This window comes from Marmota flaviventris, chromosome 4 (genome assembly GCF_047511675.1).
Source record: "Marmota flaviventris isolate mMarFla1 chromosome 4, mMarFla1.hap1, whole genome shotgun sequence".
Lineage (NCBI taxonomy): Eukaryota > Metazoa > Chordata > Mammalia > Rodentia > Sciuridae > Marmota > Marmota flaviventris.
In genome coordinates, this window is record NC_092501.1 from 101,512,870 (window position 1) to 101,534,374 (window position 21,505).

Below are 21,505 nucleotides of genomic sequence, written 5' to 3' on the forward strand. Positions count from 1 at the left end.
CAACTTTAGACCTTTTTTATTTCTCATGTTTTTGATATTGAAATAAGAGACTAATCCTTTGCTCTCCTTAACCTAAGGACAATTAAATATGATTTGAAGCCAGGAAAGCAAGACCTGCAACCATGTATGATGAGATTTTTGGTGAGGATACTGGCCTTTAAAATGCCTGCGTCTTGGGAAGATTCACTGGGTGATTTCAGAAAACCTTTTGGCAAAGCTAAGTATATTTAGCTGGAAAATTGACGAGAATATTAACTGGTATGGGAAAGGTAATATTTTCGTATTTTATATTATGGTTTGGTTTCAATAGGGATTTGGGATATAACCCAAAGGCCCCTTAGCATGAATAAAATTAGGTATTCATCTGTTCTATCATGTGGACTCCATTTAGGGAATATTTTTTTCTTTCCCTATTCAGTTCCTCAACCATTAAAGTGACAATTCTTAATGTGTTTGGTGCTTAAGATTTTGCAGATTGCCATGTAGATACTACTTCAATTGGGGTAGGCCTAGGAGACAAGGCAGCACTTATGACTATCCCTGCTTCTGTGAACAAGAATATTGGCCTTAGTTATGTTCAGCTTTTTTTGGCTCACATACCTAGTACATGATAGAGATGAGATCTGTTCCTAGTCTTAAAACTGTCTTCATTTTCTTACCTTCATTTGTGCCACTATCAAGTATGGCATGGAGGTAAAAGAGCAAGAGAGGGTTTTGAATATTCTTTTGGGAATCTAAATCGGATGAAAATAAAAAATTAGCCCCAGCTTTAACACACATAGACATATATATTTAAACTGTAGGTGACTGCAAGGGTAGATGGTAAAATAGCAGTTTCATAAGGACCCTGACATAATCTAATTTGTCATATTGGGTACAAAATATACCTCTGATCAGTTTCATCATTGTCAAGGAGATCTTGAAGTAGTTCATGTTCTCAATTCTCAAAACTGCCTTTTAGAAAAAATGATCACATTAGGATATTTTTTTGAAGCCTAAAATGCTGTAATATTGTGATGCTGTAATGTGTGATATTGTGCTATGTATAGTTAACATAATCTACTGTTTGTTTTAGCCTGCAGATTGTACCTAAAAATACTGATTATATCATTACAGCCTAAATTCCCTGGGTGAAATATATTCTCATAATTAATGTCAAAGTGAGTTTTCTCTGATCTTTCTTCTCTTTTTCATTATTACTTTCATTCATTCTCCAACATTTATTGGTCTCCTAAAATTTGCTAGGCTCTCCGCTGTGTATTGTGAAAGACAAGAATGGCACTGTGGTGGCCCACACTTCTTCTCCCAGTAAGAATATGCATTGGGGCATGGGATGTGAGGGTATCTGGCCGAGTGAGAGGTGGCTGGGATCTATAGTGAGCCTCCCTGGCCTGTTCCCTCTCCTAATCAGTATTCATGTATGTCTGAAGGCGTCTTCTTTGGTTGTACAAAGGATTCATCAAGACTAGGTTCATACAAGATTTACATGGATGGATATTTAAGTGTTAATAAAAATCATACAATTTTACATGGAAATTACAGTTTCTACAATAGTTTATTTAGAATTTTGGATAAAGCATTAATGCATTTAAAATCATGGGAAAATAATCATGGTACCAGTTATTCCTTGGTATCCAAGAGGGGACTGGTCTCAGGAAACCCCTGTGAATACCAAATCTGAAAATGCCCAAGAATTTTATATAAAATAAGATTTCATAATAATTGCATCTAACCTACACATATCCTCCTATGTAGTTTAAATAAGTAACCTCTAGAGTACTTAGAATCACTAATACCATGTAAATATGTTATGCTGCATTGTTTAGGGGAAAATGGCAAGAAAAAAAACTCTGTACATATTTAGTACATGTGCAATTTGTTTGAATATGTTCAATTTGTGGTTGATTGAATCAGTGATTGTGGAACCTGTGGATATGTAGGGCTGGCTGCATACTAAAATATGAAAAAATATTTACAGAATCCCATTTTGAAATGTAATGAGCCAGAAAGTAAAATGGAAGCCATTTTTGAAGTACCCCATCCATTTTCTTAAGAAGCTGGAACTGATTGGGCTAGATCAGTTCCTGACCCTTGACAATTTAAGTCTAGAAGGGACAAGAAGTGTTTTGAGAACAGAGTACCTAAATGAAGTATTTCAAAAGAAACTCTTATTGTGGTTTCACAATCTAGAATAGAAGAATTATATTCAGTTACAAGGGATTTCTCTTCATTGTAATATTAAGATTCTGTGTTGCTTTTTAAGCAGCATTTCTAATAAAAGCTACAGTACATCTTAGGGGATATGTTTTGAGGTGGATTGGGTGGGAGAGGTTGATTTAAAACTCCAATAAAATTAAAGGCCAGATTGCTTCACAGGCAGAGCGTATGGAACATGTGAACTCTGCTGCACTTCACCTAAGGCCTTTTGAGTCAGTGAGTCCTTGTTCTGTCCAAATGTATGGAAACACATACACAGGAAACCAGGCCTTTCGCTGCAGTACGCAGACGTTGGCACTGAATAGGTGCTGTGAAGAATTCCAAGGCGTGTCCCCTCTTGAGTGTAATTCCAAACCAAAAAAAAAAGGCAACTGTGCCTAATAAGCCAGCTCAACTGAATGCCAAAGAAAATTTGCCTCATGAAATGGAAATTCTGAAGCAAGTTACATAATGCTGAGCAAGTAAATAGGAGGACTTGTAAGATATGTCCAAATGGGGCAAGTGGTTTGTTGTAATCAGAATAGTCCAGCTCAGTAATATTTAATTACATTTGGTGAAATCCAAGTGGACTTGGAGATTGGGGACCTTTTATGAGCCACGTAAATATTTACTTTAATTTTTAAGAAGTGATGTATGTGAACTTAAGACGGTTTTTAAAAAGTTACTGGATATTGGCCAATATGGAGCCACCCAAATGTATTCATTATTAATTCTGCACATCCGTATTGATTGTGAAGAGAAAAAGGATCATTTCCTTAGTAAATCAACAGTTTTTTAAACATTTGCTAGTTGCTAAGAGTAATGGAGTGAAGTGCTCCAACTTGAGTGTCTGTGAATTCTCTTTCGTGTAGTAAATTCACACATAAGCCAGGTTCTGGCATTTTCTTCTCAGCCTTCTCTCTGTCGCTGTTGCATCCTATTCTTTATTCCCTCCCTGGACTTTATCTAGGACTTTATCACCTTGTGCTCTAGATATTGTCATCCTGTTAGAGCTGCTTCTCCTCCTTGCTTCCTTTTCCCCCTCCACTTTGCCATTGTTGAAAAACAAAACAAAAACAAAAAACTCAAAGACTCCCTCAACTCTGGTATTCATGTGTCCTTCCATAACCACTAGCTTAAGTGACTAGGATTTAAATGTATTTTTTTTCTTTCTGTTGTAGAGGAATAGTATCAGATTTTAGAACTTCTTCTCACCGTATCTTCCTCTGTGCATTTCTTGCAGGATCAATGTGACTCTAGAAACAAATGGATGAATGAATATCCATATGAAGAGGAAAACAATAAAGGTCGGTTAATCAAGTTGTATAATTGCATTGAAAATATTATTTTGAGCATTGTATTTGGACAGTTATTTCCATGAGAGCATTTCCTTGTTTGACTGAATGAGATAAAGGTCAATACTGTACACACACATTTATCTGTAAAATATAATTTTTCTTTTTAACCCCTTAAACATAGACATTTGTAAGGAAGCCATCTGTTTTTGTACACGTGTAGCTGTCTTTCTTTCCCGGATCTCAAGGTGGTATTTTAAGCATCAACTTTCAAAGGAATATTAAAATATGGAAAACCACTGATCACTGGGATCAAAAGACCCCCCAAAAGGAGGTCAGATTTTGTTTAATGTACATTAGTTTCTATGAGCCTAATCCTAAAACCACCACTGTGCTGGTGCAGTGTTGCTGCGTTCTTTGCCCCTGAAGCCTTTGTCTTCCTTGGAGAAGTGGGATCATGATGGAAGGTTTTAACTTTAGTTTCCTACAGACAAATACAGTGAGACTTAAAGGAGGGAAAAACCCTGCGAATTTTGACTATCGGGAAATACTGGGCATTGCTTTATTTGTGGTAGTTATTTGAGTTTTTCTTACATTTCTTACTGGTTTTAATATAAGAGTCATAGGTAAAACCAAGGAAATTACATTATATTAAACTATTTCCATTTCATAAATAAAGCTTTTATACTGAACAGATCTGGCATAGAGGTCTGTGCCTCATAACTCTTCATATGGTTGCATAACACATATAATTTCATGTTTTCCTTCCCTTATTATTCTTAGTGCTTTTGAAAAATAAATGTATGTCATGCTATGTCTTTTTCTGTCAGCCCACTTTCATGGATACTTACAAATGATTTTCCACTTAAAATCTTCTCTTCCAAGTTCACTGCTAAAATTTTCCTTTGTAGTGTTTGTATCTGCGAAGTTTTCAGACAGGAAGTATTGATTCAGATGGTACAAGGGAAACTTGTGAGGGTATCAAAAATGTCATTTTTACATGACCTTGGTATTGTCTCTGTGGGTGCACCTGTTTTGTGAGGGCTCATGTACCATGTGCTTTTTTGTGTGTGGGCCATTGATGTGCTGGTAAACTGATGGGCTGTTTGAAGAATGGGAAATTATAGTTTTATGTGTGGTGTTTGTCGATTCCTGTGGTGTAAATATCCCTACTGGTGGTAACTTCAGTGGTTTGCCAATGGGCTTACAAGATTCCTTAAAATTAACAATTGGTTTTCACTAGCTGAAGATGAGCTGGCCCAAACACATCATTGATAATTCGGTTTATACTGTGATGAAGTTGAATTATGTACTCCTTAAGACTAGTGGGACACACCTAGAAAATGTAAAAATTTTTCCTTCATCTTTCTATAAACATAGAAATGTTCTTTAGACCCTATCATGCAAAGTTTCCTTAGCTCTCTCCTTATGCATGATGTTGAGACAGTATTATGCTGTTTTCATTCAACTGTCATTCAATTTTTATGTTTAAATGAATCACAGTTAAATTGTAAATTTATAAATGTTGGTCATGTCATTGTTTCCTGAGTTTTTGATGACAACTGAAGATGTTGGCAGAGAGAATCATCATGTTACTACTTAGCCTGAGGATAAACTGAAAATATTTTCATTTCATTTTGTCTATAATATATGTGATTCATTCTAAACGATCCTGCCTCATAGTCCATCATTCATGAGTTCAAAAGTCTTTATAAGGGATGGAGCGGTTGGTATTTCATGTAATGTATTTGTCCCATTGGATTGTTTTCTTTCTTGCTATTTTTTCATAGTTTCAGTCCATATTTTTAGTTATATATACATAGAGATCCCTAAGAACAGAAAATATGTTGGTGCTTGTTTTTAAGTCTGCTTCAGTCAGCTGCTGTTAGTTTTAACAAAGTCTGATTCAGGAAGAAAATTGCAGATTTTGAAAATTTATGTTTTCTGTATTTTAAGTCTATTGACCTTGTCACTATTAAGATGTTAAGAAAAATGTCATCAGTGAAAGCAGTGTGACACAGCCTTCAGAAGTGAAAAGGGATTTGAATATGGCTCTTAAAACTGTTCTGTGCATTTCCAGTTTGCCAGTGGTGATAAAATCTTGCCAAGAGACACAGAGTATCATGTTGTGCCTTTCTGCTTAGTTTCTAAAATGTAAATAGCCTACTTGGGATTTATAAAATTTCTGTCGTGTCCATGACTCTTACTTCCAAGAGTAGTCTTCATCTGCCCTTTTATTAAAAATCATACATTCACATAAAGTTCTTTCTTTACTCAATTTCATGGCACTTGAATTTTTCTCTTTACTGTGTGCCATTAGAAAACATGAAATAAATTCTGAAAATATTCCAGTCAATCATTCATTATTTCCTGCTCATAAATATCAGCTTAAACCCCGGGATATATACTCCTTACTGTATTTCAGCAGTTACTTGTGAATGTGGTGGTTTGGGTGTGGGGACCTGGCTGCTCGCTTTACTTCCTGATTTTCCAGCCATTTTATGTATTCACTCAGTGATTCTCAGCAGCTGGCTTACAGCAGATGTTCAAAGCATACACATGCATATACATTAGACCAGCTTATCAGAGTTCACATTAAGACTTTTGCTCTGTGACTATATCTGATGAACAGCTGCTTAAGCCACTCAGCATCAGCAGTAGGGTGACTTTTACTTTTTGCATTTGGAAACCAAGAGGGCAATTCCAAGCTTTTCTGAACATGCTTTCATTCTACACATAAAGGCTTGTTTCCTAGTGATTGGTATGCATAGTGTAATGACTTTAAATTCCTTTTCCATGAAGCTCCAAGGCTAGCTCCTTGTCCAGAATAGAGGGATGGTAACAGTAGCAGTCCAGCTTTCCTCAGTTTTCAACTACATGGCTGTAGGTGCTCAGAAGGCCACTGTGCACGTGAGGGAATTGTGGTGTCACGTTCTGTATGCTTGGGCAGGGCCTCTGCCTGGGCAGTGAATGTAGAATTAGAAAAAGTCAGGTCTTGGCTCTACAGTTATGTCTGTGTAATCTTGGGCCCATGACTTCTCCTCTGTGAATTTTAATTTTCTCATTTGCAAAATGGAACTGTGACACCTATCTGAATTATTTCAAAAGCTGTTTGGCAGTGAAAGCAAAAAGAATGTAGTTGTGAAAAAGATACACAGCTGTGGGTCCTAAAGGACAGCATGGTATTGGTATTAGTATCCTGTCACATTCATGCCATTCTGTGATTTCATCTCAAAGGCAAACATTTTCAGAATTGGAATCACCTAAGAAGATCAGAGTCTGCGATACATGTGGTATATGACCCCTGTCCGTAGAGTTGGTTGGCTATTTAAGCATTTGTTGAATACTCCTTGGCATTTCTTACTTCATGTGGCATTCATCCTGTTTCCAAGCTTATATAATTATATTAAAAGTTCTGTAGATTTGATAATGATATAAACTAGTAGGTACATAAGAGTGTTTATGAAAATATCCTGATTTAGATCACTTCAACTTTGGGTACTCATTTATCTTGTCTTGGAAATGAGAACAAAGTGATATACAGGGATGTGAAAAAGATTATAGAATTATTGAAGTAGAGTATCTTTATTATTTGAGAAGATGATGCATTGCTCATTTTAAGAACTTTGAAGCATGCAAACCCCATCTCTTCTGCACACCTTCTGTTAACATTTAGTGAACTTCATTTGCAGCAGCTCTGTGTGTATCAATACAAGTATTCAGAGATGTTTTTATAAAAGTAGGATCATATTTACACTTTGTATTTCCTCAAAAGAAAGACCATATGTGTTTCTAATGAAATTTTTTTTTTTCAGTTTCTTCTAGTGCAGTGGAAGAACTAAAAATTGAATTTAAAACTGAAGAAATTACCAATTTTGCATTAATGTCCTTTTACCTTAGTGAGACTCTAAGAACTGAGAGAGAGAATCTTTTGAGTTCTGGTAACTTTGTTTTAAAATGACTGAGTGAATCAGCATTTTTTTTTAACTTTTTGCTATGAAAGATGGGAAAATTAATGACACTTCTAAATGCCCCTTTCTCCCTTCTTGTTTTACTGTTCTTTAAAGAAACATTGTTAGCATCTGCTTTCTGTTCTTCGCTGTTACCAGAGCTGGTTAGTCTTGACATTCCCTCAGAAGGGTGGACACGTGGCCACATGCTCTGGCCTCTGGTGCCTCTGAAGGTCCAAGCAGCCCCTGCTGTCCCCTTACTCTTGTTTGCTTCTGTGTCCAGTACTGTTTTTAAAAAATTATCCTAACAACTTGGTAGCTTCATCGATTATATCATTGTTTTTGTCAATTTTTATGTCAAAAGATTTTAAAATTATATTTAAGTATAGCTTTTGTTCTCTTTCTCAGGAAGTGTGAAAATACATATAACTTTTTTCCTTAATTTTCTGTATCTGTGGCCCTTAAGTACATGAATTCCACTTAATGTACTTGCCCATTGAACATTTTTTTATTATTATTTTTTGTTCCCCAAATGGCATTTCATCTCCATAGTATTTCACAGCCTTTTGTCGTATCTTCTGTTTTAGTATTCTTCCTGAACCTGTACTTGTACCTCTTCCTTGAACTTGTTTTTTTTTTAAAGTAAGATCCTTTTCTCCCCGACCCACCGCCCCCATTGCTCAGGAGATTCCTTCTGTCATGTTCTGCACTGACCTTTGCTTGCATTTCTCTCTTGCTATGATATTTGCTGCTTCTACAGACAGCTCCCCCGTGGTTTCTCCCTGATTGCTACCCATCTGTACATGGGGCTAATATTTGCCAAGTACAGTGTAAGGAGAAGTACCAATGGTTCAGGCGTGAGCTACATGTGTTCAGTTCTTTGATTTGAGTTTGTTATTTCAAATACTGTCTATATGAAGATGTCATTTCCAAAGTCTTCACTCCGTAGCTGAATTCCTTAAGTCTAGGGTCCCTGTCTTCCTTCCTGTGCTGCTTTTGGGGGGTGCCCTTGTTCTAACCAAAGGGTCACTAGGTGGGCCTTTCAGAGCTGTGATTTATACCTTTAGGAAGTTCTGTGTTTTCTTCAAGGTCTAACAAGGGGTGTGTTTGTTCTCAGCATTTCACAGAATTTGACAGGTACATTTTGATTGGCAGTTTGGCTTTGTAAACTTCTTATTTTAACTTCTAAAAATGGAGAATTTTCTTTATTTGCCTTATAAATTTTCAGTGTGTTTTAAAGGAAGGGTTTAAAGTGCCTTTACATTGATGTCTTTAATGTGTTCTTTAAAATGCATGTAAGGGTCACGTCGTCTTGAACTTTCTGTGGTGATTATAAACGTGTGGCTGTGAACTTGGACTGTTGATTTTCATATGGTTCAGCCCTGCCTTAACCTTGCTTCTGCGTCTCAGTTGCTATGTTTGTGATATGGATGGCAGTAACAATAGTACTTGCTCCTTTAAATTGTCGTGAAGGTTCTATGAGAAAATGTACTTGCCTGGCATGTGCCTAAGGTCCCAGCAATTCAGGAGGCAGAGGCAGGAGGATAGTGGAGCCCAGGAGATGGAGACTAGCAGCCTGGGTAACATAATGAGTCCCTGCCTCAAAACAAAAACAAAAACAGAAACAAACCAACAAAAAAACAAAAGGAAAGAAAAGTACTGAAGCATGCATACGCCCAGTAGTTAGGAGTACTCATTGAAAATAAATATTTATTATTATTTTAAGTCATGTTATGTTTGGAGTATAGTTAGTTTGGCTTTAGGAGAATTGGCCACCCATCTCAGTTTTTGTGTATTTTCATCCTTTTTACTAAAGAATGTGCTTGGAGAGGGGCATCATCAGCTCTCCTATTCACATATGAACTTTTGAACATGGAGTCTGACTGGGGATTTCAGAGTTGTTACACTTTATGTTGTGAAGGAATAGATACATTTGAGTTTCTGTTGGAGAATAGAGCATGCTTGAAGACCCTGGATATGCTGTGGAAGTTGGCAGACGTTAGTCATTCATTCACAGAATCTGAATAACTTCTGACCTGTCGCATGATTACATTCAGCAGCCATATATTTAGTATGCGTTTATTATTTGTAAGACACTGAGCTACAAAGACAAATTGTATTTAGATCCCTCTCTCAAGTCCTCATTGTCCCAGGGATAGGCAAATTAGTGCTATAATCTATTTAACATATCCTTGGGAGTGGGGGTGTGGGTTATCCAAAACGTCATCTGTAGAACCACTTTTTGAGTGAGGCTTTTAATGGCAGTATGACCTTGACTGGAAGAAATAAGAGCAAGCAAGAAGTTATATTAAAACATTATTAGTAAACGCAAGTTTATATTCTTTACTTTGGGCTCAGAAGTGTCCTGCAAATTGCCTCTTGGAGGTAAAAATAAACGTGATATTAAGTGATGGTATTAAATGGTTTAGCCAAGAATCTTTTGAGGCTCATTTGTATGTTGAGGTGACTCTTTCCTCTCCTCCATTGGCTCTCCCTGTTTTTTTCTCTTCCTTCCTTGCTTATTGTAACATTTTGTTTTCTTACCACTTGACTGTAGTGATTCTCTATTTGAGTTTTGCCATCCTACTTAGAGTACTTCACAAATGGCGTCTCTATAATACATTTTGCCAGAACATTTCAAGAGTGATCATAAAAATGATATGAACATCTTTTAAATAGAGCCATTTTAAACAGTTTTGATTTAATGAGAACATTATAGTATTAGTACAACATAGCAATTGATGGTGATAAGCATTTACTGAAGTTTTCTGTCTAGTTATCTGTGACCAACATCTACATGACTTTTTTAAAAAGCAGCTTTCTTTTCCCAAGCTGATGTTAGCAGAGAATTAATTTCTCACATCTACGGAAGTTTGTTTAATAAAAACATGAATGGTTATTGACTTGACAGTGAATACAGTTCTTTATCTTATACATAATTCAGTGCTTCAGTATGCATCACAGTCTAATGGAAGTAAGGCTTACAAATATTCCACTTAAGAGTCAGTTGATTATTAATCTTTAACATGCTGCCTCACCTGTATGTGTCTAAGAAAGTTCATGTGAAAGTTAATTTACTAATGTGAAAAGTTTTAAAATTTGTTTCTATGGCTGTTCTAACAAATCACCACAACTAGTGGTTTTATTATTTAATATATATATTTAGTTGTAAATTATTTATTTTTTATGTGGTGATGAGGATCTAACCCAATGCCTCCCTCATGCTAGGCAAGTGCTGTACCACTGAGCCACAACCCCAGCCCAAGCAGTGGTTTTAAAAGAACACAAATTTATTAGCTTAGAGTTATGGGAGTCAGAAGTCCAAAATGGTCCCATAGAAGTTAAATTAAGGTGTTAAGCTGTGCCCCTTTCTGGAAGCTCTGGGCAGAATTTGTTTCCTCTCCCTTTCCAGCTTCTGAGGCCACCCACAGCTCTTGGTCCTCTTGCTCCATCTTCAGTCAGTAGCATTGGGCTGAGTCTTTGTCACAGTGTCATCTCTCTGGTTCTGATCTTCTGCCTCTCTTCCCACATGTCAGGACCTCTGGGCTCACCTGGTGATTCAGGATAATCTCAGTTCAATGTCAGATAAGTAGCAACCGTATTTGCATCAGCAGCCTTCATTCTGCTTTGCTCCATAACCTAATAGAGGTTTCAGGGTTGTGCACAAGGAAGTCTTCAGGGGCCATTATTCTGTAGACCACAGATTATAAAGAATGTCAGTGGCTGAGATTGCAGGCATGTGCTATTACTGCCATGTATGTGTGCTTGCCAGGTTTGAGAGAAATTTCATCCTCACAGATGTACGGTGATTTCTGTCAACCAAAATATGATTTCCTCTTTGGAGGTTCTGGAGAAGAAAAAAAAAATGCCATTCAAATCATTTTAACTCTTAGCTAAATTAAGCAAGTGCTTAAGTTTAAATGTTAAAAATTCACATTATAAAAAAATAATGTCTATTTTAGCGTTTCATATGTGATTTAAAGGCATATGTGGTTGAATAATCTAAAACCTTATTTCCAAGTTGTAGGGTACTTACCACAGTTTCACATGGTGGTAACTGTGTTTCCATGTGTCTTCAAAACCAGAGGCACTATTTTTAGAATTCATCAGGCCTTTGGCGTGACATGTCTTTATTTCTCTGTGTTGTAATTTGTAGCATATATATGATAGAACTAAAATTCAAGTTTCAGAAAACATGATCGTTTGCTTTTATTAAAAGTCCCTGTGGAGTGTGATGGGTACACTTAACTGAGACAGCTTGTACATCTTGCAGCAGTTTCTCAAGACCAAAAAAAAAAAAAAGTAAAGTTAAGTTTTAACACCTGGCTAGCAGCTGTCCATTGGAAATAACAGGTGGGTACTAGGTTTCCTTCAGATCAGTGAAATTTCAGATTTCAAAGATTTTTTTTTTTTAATTGTTATCTCAGCAAGGAAATATTCTGCAGAGCTGTTTTAAGTAGTTTCTTGTTCTGTTTAATTATACATGACAGTCTATTTTGACATATTCCTACAAACATGGAGTATATTTTATTCTAATTAGGATCCCAGTCTTATGGATGTACATGATGTTGAGATTCACTGTGGAGTATTCACATAGTTACATAGGAAAGTTACGTCAGATTCATTTCATGGTCTTTCCTATTCCCATCCCCCTCCTGTCCCTTTATTCCCCTTTGGCTATTCTTCCCCCTACCCCTTTGTTGTGTGTTAGCATCCACATATTAGAACATTCAACCTGTAGTTTTAGGGATTGGCTTATTTTACTTAGCACGACTGTAGTCTCCAGATCCATCCATTTACTGGGAAATGTCACGGAGTCATTCTTCTTTATGGCTGAGTAAGATTCCATTGTATATATAAACCATATTTTCTTTTTTTATAAATATATTTTTTTTAGTTGTAGAGGGATACCATACATTTATTTATTTATTTATTTATTTATTTATTTATTTATTTATTTAGTGAAGCTAAGGATTGAACCCAGTGCCTCACACATGCTAGGCCAGTGTCCTACCACTGAGACACAACCCCAGCCCCATAAACTACACTTTATTTACTCATTCATCAGTTGATGAACACCTAGTTTGGTTCTATAGCTTAGCTATTGTGAATTGTGCTGCTATAAACATTGATGTGGCTGTATCACTGTAGTGTACTGATTTTTACCTCCTTTGTGTATAGACTGAGGAGTGGGATAATTGGGTCAAATGCTGGTTCCATTCCTAGTTTTCTGAGGAATCTCCATACTGGTTTCCAGAGTGGTTGCACCAACTTGTAATCCCATCAGCAATGTATGAGTACCTTTCTCCCCACATCCTCGCCAACATTTATTGTTACTTGTATTCTTTTTTAAAATACCTTTATTTTATTTATTTATTTTTATGTGGTGCCGAGGATTGAACCCAGAGCTCATACTTTGGAGGCAAGCACTCTGCCACTCAGCCATGATCCCAGCCCTTGTTACTTGTATTCTTGATAATTGCCATTCTGATTGGACTGAGATGGAATCTCAGTGTAGTTCTAATTTGCATTTCTCTAATTGCTAGAGATGTTGAACATATTTTCATATATTCATCAACATTTGTGTTTCTTCTTTTGAGAAGTATCTGTTCCTTTGCCCATTTATTGATTGATTTATTTGGTGTTAAGCTTTTTGAGTTCTTTGTTTACCCTGGACATTAACGCCTTATCTGATGTGTGGCTGGCAGATTTCCTCCCATCCTGTAGACTCTCTCTTCGTGCTCTTGTTTGTTCAGTCCATCTCCACACAGCCGAGAATGAGCATGTCTAAGGGGACACAGTCTGAGAAGGAACTTTGGCCATATTCAGAACTTTTACATCACAGAGTGACTAATTTTTTCTTCAGGGTGCAAATATCTGGGATCTAGGGGAAAGTTAAATACCACTGGATAAAGAGAAGCTGATGGTATCCTAAGCTGTAGAAGGCAGAGTGTGGGTGTGGTGCCCCAGGCCTTACTGAGTATCCTCCCTGCAGTGTTGTACACAGTGATAACCACTGCTCGTCTGCTCTGCACCCTCCTGCTTCGAGCCATTTGCAATCCTCCTGTCACTCCTGCAGCCATATTGATAGTCCCAGGGGCTGTTTAGTGTCCTTTCTAGGGACCTTGTGATCACCACTCTCTTGTTCTCTGTTACTGCACAACAAATCATCCCAGGGGTAGTATCCTGAAAACTGCTCATTTTGCTCTTGAAACTTGCTTGGGTAGGGCTTGGTGGAGAGAGCATCTCTTTGCTCTATTTAATGCTCTTAAGGCTGATTACTGGAAAATTCGGAACACTCATCAACGTATTTGCCACATGGTGCTGGCCCTCCTGCTGCAAGCTCACCTGAGTGTGTTGGCTAGAACACTTTCATGTGGCCTGAACTTCTTTTGCAACCAAAACACCGTCTCCAAGGGCAGCTGGGTGGGAAAACATGAGGCGAATGCCTTCTTACTCTGCGAAATCCTGCCACATTGTTTCCTCCATATTCTGTTCATTAAGGCACTTACAAAGACCTGCCCCTTCATTTCAACGGTAGAGAAGTACACTCAGCTCTTGGATGGAAGAGTGGTGGTGTTCTGGAAGATCACATGAGACTGGAAGTATTGTAGTGAATATTCTGGAAAATAGCATCAGCCAGGGTCCATCTTCAAATTGGAGGGCTCCATAGGATTGCTTTTCTAGAACAAGTTATGGTACCAGATTTTATCATTCAGGGTTTGATGAGAGAAACAGAACCTTGGGAATAGTAGAAAATGTGGGATTTATTATAAGGACTTTTCCTCATACCATGATAGAAGTTGGCTCAGAAAATTATACATGGGTGTGGTTTCTGTATACTGAGAACCAGTCTAAAGTTGGCAGGGAGGGCAGGTTGGAAGAGGGATGAGCAAGAAGTGTGGAGACTAAAGACAGGTTGGACACCAGTTTTGTGCTTGTTCCCAGGGACTTTGGGACCAGCTGGTGCTCTACATTGAGCAAAACATGTCATGGCCTAAGAATCGGCTAAGCTGATGGAAGACTAGGTACGGGAACTGCTGTGGGCTGACTCCTTCCCTGCTGTAGCCAAGAGAATGAGTACAAAAGTGACAATGAGAATGCGCTGCACCCATGTCTGGAGCCCTGCATGGACCTTCCCAGTGCAAAATGCACACAGCTGCTGCCTTTTGAATCTCACCTGAATGTCTCCTACAATCCAAGAACTAAAGCACTGTCCGGGGAAGATGATTCTGGGGGAATGGGCATCAAGCTCAGCCAAGCTGAGACTCATCAAATCTGCTCCTGAACCCCATGCTGTTTCTTCTCTCCCTTCTCCCTTGCTGCTCTCCCATCTCCTCCACCTGAGGGTTGAAGATCACAGACCTACTTGATTCCTTCCCCCTTTTCTTAATCTTTCCATTCTTATCAGAGGACCTGAAGCCCTGCCCTTGACCTGGCCTTATAGTGAAAGAGCCCTGCTGCCATACAAATGGACATTCTCACATGAAGAAGGCTTCTGTGCCTTGGAGCACCAGCTGCCTGGAGGCACTGTTTGAGCTCCACTCATCTCTTGAGAACTTGAAAGATTACTTGTGGCCTCTTTCTTTTCTTCACATGTATACTTGACTCAGTTACCGGTGTCCGTCATGGTGGAGACCATTCTGCTTCCTGAATCTTCTCTGTCCATCCTGTGATGCCATAGATCATATGATCTGGCTCAGTCCAAAGTCAGATAGCCACCCAGAGGTGCAATTTAGAGCATTAGAAAAATAAGAGAAAAAGGAAAATTCTGGTTGCCTACATGGTGGGAATACATGAGTGATCTGGGCATCACGGGCTTATCCAGGTAATGAAGTTTAAAGCGAAATTGTGAGCTGTAGTCAGGAGTGTAAATGACTGACAGGCCCCACAGTTAGTTTGAAGCAAGGTGGATGGGAAGTCACGGGGAGGACCCAGATGCTGGAGCACATTTAGTATGGAGGAGAATAATCAGACTGAGATTGGGGAACCAGGAGGCCTGGAAAGGATGCCCAAGATGCAGTTACAGAGCAAAGGTAAAGGGCAACCCTGCTAGCACCTCTGAAGTTAAGTGGGCTGGCCTCAAGGAGGCGTGGCACAGGGCAGCTTCTTTAGGCAGGACTGGGTTGGCCTGTGGCTTCTTACCTCGCATGTCAACTCGGACATGCTGGTGAGGTTTCCTGGGGTTCTGGTTCAGCTATGGTCCAGGACTTCCTGGGACAAACATAAAGGGAACAGTTGGTGAGGTGACTGTAGACAGGGAAGGGGGACTCTCCTTGTTTTGGATTCAGAGAACCAGGTGAGAAAGGCTTTTGAAAACAACCTGCCTCAAAGTCCCAGAACTCTGTTACTAATCCCCAGGAAGATGGGACTCTAATTTGTGATTTAGAATGAATACAGAAGTTACATTCTAATCAGAAAGGGAATAAGAACAAATAAGTTGCTTAAAATGTTAGTCTACCGGGGCTGGGGTTGTGACTCAAGTAGTGGAGCGCTTGCCTAGCACGTGGGAGGCACTGGGGTCCATCCTCAGCACCTCATAAAATAAAGATATTATATCCATCTAAAACTAAAAAATAAATATTTTTTTTAAAAAAGTTAGTCTACTAGTAGAATATGCCAGTTTAAATTTATAAATTTATTCTTTATGTGTGTGGGGGGTGGGTGGGTGGGTATTGAATGCCTGACATGCTTGCTAGGCTTTTCTGAGTTCATTTTATTTTTTTAAGTTACTAAGTTCCATTTCAACTGAATTGTATATACAATTCACCAGTCTTTAATCCCCAGGAGCCCAGGATCCAAGATACCTCACCTGGTTATTCCTACTGTGAACTACTCCTTATGAGGATTAACATTACTGAACTATAGATATGAAGATGGAAAATGTTATCTGTAGAGCTTATCATATTTATGCTTGCAAATTCCTTTCTTCTGCACAATATATTCATTCTAAAAAGGAGAAAATGTAGGGTTCTGGCTTCTGGCCAGATTTGTTATTTCTATCTGTGACAACCTGTGTCAGTCTGTGGCATACTGTGGTACTTGCCTAAGGATGCACAGCAGTTCTAGCAAAACCAAATATATCAAATCTGTTTTAAAGCATTCATTTGTACGTCCTTTCTGAAAGTGCCTGGTAAAGTGAAAAGACTCCAACAGAGAAATGATGGTGGAGGTGGTACTTGTGAAATATCTGTGTGGGAGGAAGGAGATGGAGTGATTACAGGTAAAGCAGTGGGATGCAGAATTTGTTTTTAAAGGAATTAAGTGATAGATTTATGTTTATAATTTTTCTTGGTTCTACACTGGGACTTAAATGCATCTTAACTACTCACTTGTTCAAATGGGTAATTATGAAAGCCCGGTCTTGCCTCTCGACTCTCCTATAAAGTTTGAGGACAATTGAACTATCACATACTCAGAGGTGGCCCTGGTGTGCAATTTGAGCTGCACAGCCTACTGGTGGCCAGCACAGTGTGTGGGTGGTCAAGGAGAGGCAGAGGGAGAGAAGGCATAGGGATCTCTGTGTTGGAACCAGGTGAGAATTGACCTTCTCTTCTTCCTTTGCTCCAGACAGTTGTACACCAGCTGCTTATTTCTTATTCTGCCAGAGAAAAATAAATTGTTATAATCTAGGAGCTTAATCGTAAAAAAATTGGCAGGAAACTCTTTCATGTTTTTTTTTTTTTTTTTTTTGAGTAAGAAATTAGATCGTAACCCGCCTCTATCCATGAAACTGAAATACTGTGAAAGTCTTAGTAGAAATTTCTGGTAGTAACAGTTGCTGTTTCCACACTGAAACATGTGTACAGGGCGAGAGGGGAAATTAATTGGGCACAGTGGGTTATCTGATTGCCTTTTTTAATGTAGATGCAGTCTTGTTATATAGTGTCAAATGCAGGGTCTTCACAGGAAGGAGGTGATGCAGTCCTTGGCAAAAGAACATCATCTTTCCAGAATTTTTTCACAAAGAGTGCTGAAATTTCAACTATATATCTTAGAAATGCAGAAACTTAGCTTTGAATAGTACTACAAGAATGATCTCATTCAACTGGCTGATATGAATAGAAAAAAATCAATAGAAATGAAGGAACTTTCTCAAGGATATGTTGTTATAAATTAGTGGGTTGGTTTTGTAGAAAGGCCACCCAGAAACATGGTTACTTGCAATGCATAGATGTAAAACCCCCATTTAAGGAAGAAAGTTTGACTCCTACCTGTATGTGAATTTGTATCAAGTATTAAGGTACTTGATGCGTATCTTTTTAATGGGAGTTTGAATAAAATGTGAATGAGAATAATAGTGAAAGAGAAAGTGAATAGAAAGAGAATGAGAATAATAGTGGCAAATACCTATGATCCCAGCTACTGGAGAGACTGAGGCAGGAGGATCACTTGAGCCCAGACATAGAAGACTAATCCCAAGAGAGAGAGAAGGGGGAAAAAGTGAGTAGGCATCTGTTACTTTTTTCCTTCTCCTTTGAAAAATAGTATTAAAGAAGAGTCTCCTAGGCGATGGAAGAGAAAGGAAAATAAGGTCTTGAGAAAATAGACAAGTGAGTCACACAAAATCTGAAATGCTGAAAGCTCTTTTAATTAAAAGTGACTTTTCTCATTTATGGTAGTTGAAGGAAGAGGTCCAGTTTGCAGGATGTGACAATGTGGATAGGATAGCTGTGCTGTCTTGGTTAAACCCTCTGAATTTGCTGCTTTGGTTAGGGTTACATATAGTGACATGAAGAAAGTGTTTTCTTATATTGAAAGTTTTTTTATGATCTAACAATTTTAAATCCAAGCATCTACCAACAAGCCCTCTCCTCTTTAAATGGAAAATATGCTTATTGAGGATTTTCTTTTCCTATCTGAGTTTACACTTACTTTTAATGCAGATGAAACAACAAAACCCCTTTGTTTGCTAGATTGAATGTAGCAAGGATTCCTTCTACTCACTTTTTCTTATGCTTTTTTTGTTGAAAATTAAGCTTCAATTTTTGCTTTAAGAATCAAAGAATTGCTTGTATTGCGTCAGAATATATTCTTCATCTTAGCCAAATAATTTTTATTTTCAAGTCATTTTTCTGAGAATTCTTATTTAACCAACCAAAAGAATGAATCATTATAGTTGAAAAAGCAGGGGGTAAATTCTTTTGTAAGTTGATAAATACAAAAAGAATGCCTATAAATAATAAAGCACAATATCACAAAGAGAAAACCCAATTTAAGAAATAGATTGTTTCCAGCGTTTTTAAAACCCCATTTAGTCCCAGACATGAACATTGTTGTGAATATCACATTATAATTTCCTTGATTTTTATAATACTTTCCATCATGTGTAAGTATATATTCAGAACTATATTGCTTACCTTTTTGCTTGTTTTGTGACACATGAATAGGTACCGTTGTTTTTCTCTTGTGATTTGCTTTTTTGGCTTCAGGTTTTTGTTTTTGGTCCTTATTCTCCTTGATGTCTATGGGTGAGTCTTCATTTCCACAGGTAAATAGGAATCTATTATATGACCATACTATAATTTATTTGGTCACTTTCCAGCAATGCACATTTCTGTTCTTTCAAGCTTTTTGCTATTTTATACAGAGCTACTATGAACAGTCACTTAAATGTGTTCTGGTTCACATTTAGAAGAATTTTTCTGGAGCATTTACCCAGAAGTAGAATTGCTAGATTGTCAAGTGTGCACATTTCACCTTTGCAAGGTAATGCCCAGTTGTTTACCCATGGGACGGTAGCTGTTGACTCAGAAATTGCCCTGTTTGATAGTTCCATTTGTCCACATCCTTACCAGCTCTTGGTTTCTGCTGACATTTAAAGTTTTATCAGTCCAGTGTGTGTGAAATAACATCTCACTATAGCTTCAATTGAGCTTTGCTATTATTTATGGTTCATATATTTATCTTCTTTAGAATTATTTAATTCATGTAGAATGTTCATCTTTAGAATTCTTTTTCATGTCCTGTGTCTATTTTTCAACATTTTTCTTGATCAGGGAGGCTATTCAGGATTAATAAAACATAAGGGGGGGCAGTATAGGAGGAACATATTTTTTCTGGATTGTGGAATTTATTTTCACCTTTTAAATATTGACTTAATATTTTATATTGTTGTATTTATAAATATTTTGTACAGTGCTTTTTCTATCCAACTTGATCATAATGATATATTATATACTACTGAAAATCTGTTTAGTAATATTATATGTAGGGTATTTGTATTTTCAAAAGTGAGGTTGATCACCAATTTTTGTCATAATAATCTGGCTGGGGATTAGTATTAGAATTTTTCTTTCTCTATTAGAATATGACTCAGTAAAATAATCTACTTAAATATTTGGTAGGACTCATTTGTAAAACTATTTGGGACTAGGGTCTTCTTTGTGGGTAAAATTTGAAATCAAAAAGTAGGCTTTCAGATTCTTTTTGTGTCAGTTTTGGTAACTTGCATTTATCTATTGTTAAGTTTTCAACTTGTATTCGTTTTCTTGGGTTACTTAGCACAGTATTACAGGCAGTATGGCCTAAATGACAGAATCCTTTACCCGCCCCCGCCCATTTCTGGAGGGTCCAACATGTAGTGTTATGGAGGCCTTTCTCTTTAATTGTGCCTCCCCCTGCTCTCCTGTGTACCTCTATGTCCACGCCTACTCTTCGTGTAAGGACCCTGGTCATACTGGTGAGAATCCACCACAGGACTTCATTTCTATCTTAATTATCTCTGTTAAAGGCCTTATCTCCAGAACACATTCCCAGATACTAGGCTGAAGGACTTGAAGATAGGAATTTCGGGAGAACAGAATTCAACCCATAAAAAGATGTTCACTTTACTATATTATTTTTCTTCTTTATTGGTTCTTTTTAATTATACATGACAGTAGAACCCATTTTGATATAATTATATAAGCATGGAATATATCTGATTCTAGTTAGGATACCATTCTTGCGCATGTTCTTGGCAGGGGGATTCACTGTGGTGTTTTCACATATGTACATAGGAAAATCACATCAGATTCGTTCCACTGTCTTTCCTTATGTTTTTAATCTTGCAATATCTATAATTTCTCTTTTGACAGAAAGATTAGTTTGAGGTTCCTCCTCTCCTTTTATTTCATAAGACTTGCCAGGGATTTGTCAATTTTACAGTATTAAAAGCACTCCCTTTACTTTTGTTGTTTCTTTTGCATCTCCATCTACTTAGTTATTTTTCTTAAAAAATTTCTTTGAATTTATTTTCTACAACCCCAGCCCTAATTTTTGTTTTTAATCCTCTAAGCATCTTAATGTGATTTCTTAAAGCAGTAGCCCATAAATTTTTTAAAACTATATATTTTATGCCAGGTGTGGTGGCGCACACCTGTAATCCCAATGGCTAGGGAGGCTGAAATAGGAGAATCACGAGTTCAAAGCCAGCCTCAGCAAAGGCAAGGCACTAAGCAACTCAGCGAGACTCTGTCTCTAAATAAAATACAAAATAGGGCTGGGGATGTGGCTCAGTGGTTGAGTGCCCCTGAGTTCAATCCCTGGTACTGCTCCCCCAAACAATATATTTTATAATGACTATTTTCATAGCATAATGTGTGGAGAATGTACCATTTACCTTCTGCCCCCACATGTGCCCAGTCTTTCCCACTGTCATCCTTTCATGGGAGTGGTCCACTTGTTACCATCAATGAACCTGCACTGACCTATCCTTTTCACCTAAAGACCATAGCCAGGTCTACATTAGGATACATTTTAAGGGTTTTGAGAACATTTAATGACACGTATTTACCATTTTTTGTTGTTGTTATGTTGGAGATTGAACCCAGGGCTTTGTGCATGTGAGGCAAGCACTCTACCAACTGAGCTATATCCCCAGCCCCATGTATTTACCTTTATACTTTGACACAGAGTACTTCCCCTGCCCTAAAAATCTCTGCACTGTGCCTGTTCATTTCTCCCTCTGATGGTTTTACCATCTCTATCATTTATTCTTATCTAGAATGTCATATAGTTTGAATCATATAGTACGTGGTCTTTTCAGATTGGCTTCTTTTGCTTAGCAAAATGTGTGTATGT

General features: G+C 37.7%; 1 protein-coding gene across 6 annotated transcripts in view; it reads left to right on the forward strand.

Annotated features, from left to right (window-relative positions):
* The window catches only part of Klf12 (KLF transcription factor 12), a 438,598-nt gene that overhangs the window by 132,707 nt on the left and 284,386 nt on the right, over positions 1–21,505 (forward strand). For 5 of the 6 annotated variants that reach the window (XM_071611451.1, XM_027938085.2, XM_071611450.1 and 2 more), the window contains one exon: positions 3,440–3,503. In XM_071611451.1, coding sequence (XP_071467552.1) covers positions 3,471–3,503 — 33 coding nt within the window. In that variant the 5' untranslated portion in view covers positions 3,440–3,470. Of the gene's footprint in view, positions 1–2,782; positions 2,817–3,439; positions 3,504–21,505 lie in introns of those variants that run through there. The other variant, XM_071611453.1, reaches the window with a different exon arrangement.